Source organism: Oryza glaberrima, chromosome 8, assembly GCF_000147395.1.
Source record: "Oryza glaberrima chromosome 8, OglaRS2, whole genome shotgun sequence".
Lineage (NCBI taxonomy): Eukaryota > Viridiplantae > Streptophyta > Magnoliopsida > Poales > Poaceae > Oryza > Oryza glaberrima.
In genome coordinates this window covers 9,622,516-9,630,638 of record NC_068333.1, presented here as the reverse complement: position 1 = coordinate 9,630,638, position 8,123 = coordinate 9,622,516, and the positions used below count along the sequence as shown (strand labels likewise).

Here is an 8,123-nt window from a genome sequence, read left to right as displayed (position 1 = left end):
TTAAAATTAAGTTATAGTATATGTGGTTGATGTGCTCCTTATAAGCCTTAGTTTGGTCAATTAATTGATTCAATCAAATAACCACAACTTTTTGGCTAAGCTTATGTGATTGTAACTAATTAAGCTTGATTTTCCATTATCCATGTCCAACTGGATCACTGTCTACCTTCTCTTTATTTAGGCCAAATGAAACATTGCCACATCATACGCATAGATAGGAAAAATAAAACTGGAGGCTTATTAAACTTACTTTGAGTACTCCAATTTAATAGCACGCTCATTGGCAACGATCTACTCAATATGAAATTAAGATGGAATGTATGAGAAGTCAATTCTTATAAATCGGCAATACTTCTTCTGACAGCAGCAGAACACACCTCTTGGAATAAGACCCTGTGTTAAATCTTCTCAACAACGGATATTTTTCTGCAACATATTAGTGCAAGATAATGATTAATGTAATGAAATTTATAACCTTTAAACAACAAAAAATGCAGCGTACAAAATGAACTTTCAATACATTATTTCCATCATGGATCAATGGTAGATATGGTTTATTTAAATGTGCCTATTCGGTAGAGAAAAGGGAGATGCAAACATTTTTGTAATGAATAAGCATAACTGAAATTCAAGGAAAAAATAAGTCAATGAACATATACAGATAAATATAGTATTTTGTTCCACAATGCTGTTGGCAAGCAAACTTGAGTTGGTATTCCTAGAGTCGATAACCTGCAGAGATCATGTACAGACCTATTTGCCTCTTCAGATATAACATGGTGGAGAAGATCTGCTCAGTTTGTCTGCATCCTATTTCCTCTAACCGCAGGAAGAAATATATGAGAAGCTATATCCAAATGTAGGGGAAACAATAGATCTCACTTGGCTAATTGGGAGGGGGAAAAGCAAGAAACACAAACACACATACAACCATTAGTTTGAAGCCCATGCCATCCACATTGAATAAACCAGAAAAAGACAGTTAGCAGCCATTAAAACCAAGATCGAGGTAGCCATGCACTATTTTGAGCGGTGGTATCTGCAATTAAAATTATATGTGCAACATACAAATTAGAATATCAAACATAGCACAACACCATAATTATCAAGAGATGGAATTGGATACCGACAAAAGCAGAATGTGTGAGTAAAGGAAGATACGGCCAAACAATGGGTCCAATCGCATCAATATGCATGCACAATAGGAGGGGGAGAAAGCCCCAACCTCACCTTCGGTCCTTTCACAGAAGCAGTGGTCGCTGCCGGCTCCCGTGAAACCCCTTATCATGTGCAACTCCCATGCCAGCGAGCTGAGGAAGATGGAGAGGAATCCTCTAACATGTGAAGATGAAAGAGGAGAAAAGGGTGGTAACGGCTGTCATCCTCATCCGGGTTTCTGGATCCGCCTGTAAGGAGGACGGGGTCACCGGACCTGGTGGTCCCGGGCTCCTCGCTGGGAGATGTGGCGGCTGAATAGGAGGGAGGAACGATCTCGTCGTGGCGACGACTGGTGAAGGATCGTGAGGCGACGGCACCTACCCACATGAGGCAAGCGGCGGTGGCGGCGACGGTGACACCAGAGGAGACAGCAACGGAGGTGAAATAGGGAGAGCCGGCGGAATAGAGGGAGGTGGCGACAACGGTGAAGATGACGCGGCGGCGACGCTGGCGGAGAGAGCCAGAGGGCAGCGAAGAGAGCGAGATAGCTCAAGCAGTCGATGCTGTCGCGGTCGTCGGGGTCGCGAAAGAACACCTCCGGCACTAGCAGCGCGCACACGATGTGCGCCCACCGCGCGTTCGTCGTGTGCTTCACAGTGCCGCCCCTCGCCGGGCAGAGAAAGCAGCGTGGCCGCGGAGAGGGCGGCGGCCGTCGGGGTCGCGGAAGAACGCCTTCGGCACCAGCAATGCGTACACGATGTGCGCCCACCGCGCGTCCATCGTGCGCTTCATCGCGCCGCCCCTTGCCGGGCAGAGGCAGCAGAGAGGGCGGCGGAGAGAGCGAGAGGGCGGCGGAATGGGCTGGAGCTAGGGTTTTGTTTGGTGGCTAGGGTTCTTGGCAAATGCAGGCCATCCGTTCCTGATCCAATGATCTCATGATGGTGGAAGAGCAGCCACGCTGGGACACGTGGACGGACAGATCGTCCCTCGCGCATGATCGAACGGACGATAGCGGCGGGAGCCGACGCACGATTAACAGGAAGTGCGGGGTTTTTTTGCAAAAAAAAAACAATGGAGTGGCGCACCTAGTTCTCCAAAACCTGATTAACCATAGGTGAGGGGTGTTTTCGAAAAATTTGATGACGTGGCGAGCTAATTCTCAGCCATTCCCACGGTGTTTAAGTAACCTAACGATTTTGTTTCCCCTATGAGGTAAAAAGAAAATTAATGAACCCGCAAATATCAAAACTCACGATAAAGTGATAAAGACACGATACGTATACATTTTGACCAGAAAAGCCCGTGCTCAAACAGGCTTCTTCGGTAAAGAGGAATCACACGTGGAATATTTTGTAAACCTATATTCAGGGAAGCAAAGTGGACATTTCTTTTTTTCCTTTTCAATCTTCCGCCTCTTCGTTCAAACTTCAAACCAAGCTTTGGCCTTTGGCCCCGGGGGCTCGGTGGCCTCGGCGAAATCCGCCGACCTTGCGCCTCCGTCCGCCTCCGCCGCTGCCCTCCGCCACCTCGGGGGAAGGGAACCGTCGGGCCGCCGCCGGGGTTGTCGGTGAGGGGGGCTCGCTCCAGTCCCCCACAATCCCACCGTTCCCCCTCCGTCGTCGAGATCTTCCCGACTACTACGAGCGGAGGCCCGGCGCGCGCGCGCGATGCCGCCGAGGAGGAAGAAGGGCGCCGCCGCCAAGCAGAAGCCGCCGGAGCCACCCGCCGCCGACGCGCCGCTGCGGGACCGGCTGAGGTGGCTCAACGACCAGGAATGTACGGCGCCTCTAATCCCTACTCTTCATCCCCTTTCACGAATTTTAGGGGTTTTTTTTTTTTTTTGGCCTTGTTTATGTATTCTATAGACCCGGCCTTGTAATTACTGTAAGTTGGGGGCAAGATTGGTTGGTTGGTTGTGCGTTTTGGTTGGTCGATTAATAATTGCTTGGCTATGCTTCGATTGATAGTGTAGTGTTCTAGTAGATGAATCGCATGGCTTGTTTCTCATTATTTAGTTCTGTTGGGAATTAGGTTTTAGGGATTTTCTTAAGTGTAATGTAACTCATTCCCCTCCAAAATTAGGAGCCATTTTGGAGACCTGACAACAACATAGGGATCATTATGTAAACTAAATATAGCTAATTTGAGGTGTGCTATTGACTTGAGAATTATCAGAACAGAAAGACCAAGAACTAACAATCATAAGAACTGCATGGCAATTGACAACATGTGAAGCAGAAAATTACTATTTTCCATGGCTGGTTTGGAGATACTTATCTCTTTTGAAAAGCATAGCAGATTTTATAGCTAAGCACCCAATCTAGGGGAATGCGATTTTATAGCAACTCCATGGCTGCTGATTTTGATGTTTCCTTTCATTTTGCCGTAGAGTTTGGATGTTCTAGAACATATTTGAGAGTGAACTATCAAATTACTTTTTTTCCCTTTTCTTTTGAAATGGTATAACTTTCATTTTCCCTTGTGGAAACAAAGACTATCAAGGTGTAGGTAACATAAGCCTGCTAATCCAGAGAGCAATGAAACAAATAGACATAATTTACTAGAGAGTTAAACAGAAAAAGGGACTGCCAAAACTGAAAACAAACTTGCATCGTCTCAAGTAGGCAGGCCTCAAATCTCAATCCATCAGATCCACTGCTCCTTTTTACCTGCCACCTATTCAATCCTGAATTGCTGACTTGCAAGTCTTAACCCTTGTATTGAGTTGGTGCCTTACCTCATTAGTTGCAACCAGGTATTTGCAAACCTGCTCGGTACCCAGTGTGAGAAACGAGCAAACTTTGTACTCCACCAGTCCTGGTTCTCTGATTGCTTTCTGATGAAACTAATCATTTCTGGTTCTTTGTTGAGGCAGATGACATGTATTCCTTACTTGTAGTAATCTAAGTAATGTATTCCTGATCTCCATATCTGAACTATCAATAATTTGAATAAAACTTGCATAGTTTCTCTTTACCAAGCTCATACAACTTAAGTGAGCGATTTAGGTCAAATGCTTAATCAACTTCCTCTCATACAAGAAATTGTTCATCCGGCATCCTATTGTTGACTGTGGTTTGGTTATTTCTTTGTTTCTGTACTCTGTGATAGCTTTTCTAACGTGCTTTGAATTTGAAGAGTAATAACCCCCCAAGATATTGATTAAAGATGCTAAAATAATCAATCCCTTTAGCAGTTAGCCCTGTTCCAGTCTTATTTTCTTAAAAACATATATCACATTATTACTACTCTGTAGAATGCAATTGCTCAAACTAACAAGAAACTATAATTGTGTGTTGAAATTTGAGTTTGGAGTCGAGACAGCTTTCAAGGATTTACCATCCAGTTATCTGTAATTTCTTCAAAGGCATAACCAGTGCATTACCATTATCTTACAATTAATGCTGAAGATTGCAAGCAAATGTTAATGAAAAGGCTTAAAACCTGGAGCACACAATAATGTAGCATTGACTCGTAATCTATTGGCTTTAGGATGCATTATTCAGCACAAGATGCCATCTTTTGAGGGAGTACTCCCAATTATTGAAGATCATTACCTGATCTTCCTGCTTATCCCTAGTATTTGATAAACCAACAATAAGTAGTATAGGTTTGTTGTCAATTTGCGTAATGTGATTATCATGAGTCCACTGCTAATCCAGTGCCCACAATAAATAGATGAACATCGGAGTGCTGCCATTAAAGCTATTCAAGCAGCTGAGATTGAGAGTATACTTTCTCGGTTGCGTTTGGTTGAATCCTACATTTCCAAGGAGCAACAAGAGGGATGTGCCTTGAAATATTTTCAGGAGAACTTACCCAACTTATCAGTTGTCCGGAATGAGGAGCAGAATGAGCTTGAGTTGAAACGGGAAGATTGGGACAAACGATTAATTGGAGACCACTGTGATGACAAGATTTTTCGGGCTTCAGTCTCTTCGTTACCAAATGTTGGTGATGTTCAATTCTCAGGGGATTCAGGTTCGAGCATGCTCTCTACCTATTGATGGTTATACCTTTATTGGCATCAAATAATAAATGACTGTTTTAAATGTTTTTGTTACCTTGTGTGATGTATGCAGTGCGGAAAAGCTTTATTGAGAGCATGCCTTTTAATTTTAATGACTTTGTAAGTGCTTTTTGAATATTGATATCAGCTATTTCTTCTCTAGTCATTACTAATCTCACCCCTCTGTTGCTTCCAAGGCTTGGGGTGAGCTACCTGAGGATCAACTGGCAGGAATTGCAGATGCTTTACAGACACCCGGGGTAGCATTTTACGCTGTCCATATTTATTGAAATGATATATGAGTAGCAAATGAATGAATTGATTCTGTGTTTCCTTTTAAGCTTACCTTTACATGTTTTAATATGATCTTGAGCAGGCTGTGAGTACTCGGCTCTCTTTTGGTATGACACCAAAAACTTTAAGGTTGCCCAAAAAGGGCGAGATGCTCTTATCTGTGCGTGGCTCACCTCTTGGAGTGTACAAAGAAGAAAATCTGGCAGCTGTTCATGGTATTTATCACCTTTTTTTTCTTGGCTCTTCACAAGCATCCCTTACTATGGTCCTGTTAACAGTTGGCTAACCCCCCAAAAATTGCAGAATCTACGAATGGAAGTGAAGATGCTGCCTCATAGTACCAGTTGCCACATATAGCATACTAAGGATGCTATGTGATCTATCCACTCTTTTCGTTTAGTCGTGTGCCCCATGGTTGATATGTTTTGTCTATTGCAGGGACTTATCAACCCTTGACTTAACCTTTAGGATATTGGTGTTTTTCTTTTTCTTACCTAAGCTGGGATACTCACCCAGAATCAAGATGCAATCACTAGTTCAGGTGAGTTGCAGTATCTATTTGTTATCCTTGTGTAGTTGGCAGTCCGCACGTGTGTTGTTGGATGCTGATTTCATTCAGGTGAAATCGTGTATTAAGTAATGTGTCAATGTGTCACCGTTGTTAACTTTGCTGCCAAGGAAGTGGGCAAAAGCAGTCTAAATGCGCGTGTCCGTGCACTCGTGATTGTCAATGCTGTATTAGCTCATTACCAGAGATGAGACAATGTGAGCTGTTGTAAAACCGAATTGAAATTGTGAATCATCAGATTTAATATTCAAATTGCTTGCAAATAATTGGTAAATATGGAATTTTAGAGTAGGAATATGTAAAATTTGTCCAATACCCTCCTGGCTTATCTATGGGGAAACTATTTTAACAGCTCGAGTGGATGTCCACCTGTTTATTGCATGTCATCTAAATGGTTATGAAAAAAATTGAAAAAATATGAATAAGATAGATCAATATGTAATGTATCAATCTACAAACATGCAAGTGAAAATTCAACTTCTACAGATTGTAACAAAAATAATAAACAAAACTCAAATTACTATATGTATATTAACAGTTAAATTTGTTATTTTTGTTACAACTTGTAGAAGTTGAATTTTAACTTGCATGTTTGTGGAGTGATATATTACATATTGATCTATCTTGCCAATTTTTTTGAAAATTTTTCGTAGTCATTTAGTTAACATGCAATAAACGGGTGGACATCCACTCGAGCTATTAGAATCCATCCCCCTTATCTATGTGTTTTTCTTACTGTTGACTTTTAATAATTCCTTTAGCAGCTGTTTTTATATAAAATGCAGGATCTTGTTTTTAAGTTTTACCAATTCCTTCCTCTGATTTACCATCAACAGAAAGAAGACTACATTAGGATCTATTTTTCTGAGGTCTTTGGTTATGATTGAATTTTAGGGATAGTTATAGTTGCTGTCTTGCAGAGCCACAAGTTTGAAATGTCTCACATGAATTTTGGAGTAACATGGACGTGTACTGCATACTCCACTAGTGAATGTGCACCAATGGTTTTTCCATGTTAGTACTCCCTCCATCCCAAAATTCTAGATTTATTTTTTTCCAAAATAAGTGTAATTCTACCATGCTACTTATTACATCAATCACATACAATTTGAATTTATCTCCATCCTACCTTTAAATATCCTCTCACTCCATACCATCTCTTATTTAATAGGGGATGCTTAGGTAATTTTCTCTCCCTCTTGTTTTTCCCTCTCACTATAAAAAATGCACTTATAGGGGGATGGAGGGAGTAGAAACTTAGTCACATTTTAGTATTCATAAAAAAAAAGAATATCTGTGTAGAAACAAACACTTGCTGGTTGTTGCATTCAAATCCTATATTTTGAACTCAAATTTGTAGCAATAGTCAAATTTCACAAACTGAAATCTATTATATACTAAAAGTTCATTAAACTTCCTACAAACACTCTCAAGCCGCTATGTAGGATTCCTACAAACGCTCTTAAACCGTCACATGGCGCTCTAATAAATTTTGAGAAAAAAGAAAAATATCCAACTATTTATTTTTATTTAAAACGGTGGACCCGATAATACTAACCATTAGATTAAATCCACCGATCTGATCACCCTTTTCTCTTGGATCCACAGGGTACGTATTATCCTTTTCTCTTGGACCCACAGGTATACGTACTTACCACCACATCTGTACCTCCCCCTCTGTATTCTCTTTCTTTTTAAGGTTATATGCACCATAATTTGTTACGATAAAAATTATTAGATCTATTTTTAAGTGGAACTTTAATTTATATATGAATGATCTTGGTGACATAAATAAACAATTACTTTTTTAGCCGATCTACACATTTAATTTAAGACACGCTTAAGCGAAGCCATCCATGATAAATCATTTGTGATAGGTCTCATCACGGATCAAAACATAGCATGTTTGAAATATGTCTGTAGGGATAATCCATCATAGAAGTAAGATCATCTATGACAGGCGTAGTTTTGACGAATTATGCATATGAACTAACTGATGATAAGTCTCCGCTTTCCTCACTTCCTCTCTCAGTTTTCTAGCAAATGAGATAAAAAAATAATTAGATGGCTAAATATTTTTTTAATATATTTGAT

The 8,123-nt window shown here is 41.0% G+C and overlaps 1 protein-coding gene across 1 annotated transcript; it reads left to right on the top strand.

The window, feature by feature from the left end:
• Window positions 1-2,562: 2,562 nt before the first annotated feature.
• Window positions 2,563-6,281, top strand: LOC127781197 (uncharacterized). The gene is made up of 6 exons (XM_052308118.1): window positions 2,563-2,934; window positions 4,837-5,139; window positions 5,241-5,287; window positions 5,365-5,427; window positions 5,544-5,676; window positions 5,765-6,281. The coding sequence occupies exons 1-6, from the start codon at window positions 2,826-2,828 to the stop codon at window positions 5,797-5,799; spliced, it is 690 nt and encodes a 229-aa protein (XP_052164078.1). The 5' UTR covers window positions 2,563-2,825; the 3' UTR covers window positions 5,800-6,281.
• Window positions 6,282-8,123: the final 1,842 nt, after the last annotated feature.

Bases quoted from the DNA above. Each gene is read 5' to 3' on its own strand.
- LOC127781197 (XM_052308118.1), top strand. From the start codon at position 2,826: ATGCCGCCGAGGAGGAAGAAGGGCGCCGCCGCCAAGCAGAAGCCGCCG. The intron at 5,140-5,240 runs GTTCGAGCATGC...TGATGTATGCAG, and splicing joins TCAATTCTCAGGGGATTCAG to TGCGGAAAAGCTTTATTGAG. The intron at 5,428-5,543 runs GTAGCATTTTAC...GATCTTGAGCAG, and splicing joins ATGCTTTACAGACACCCGGG to GCTGTGAGTACTCGGCTCTC.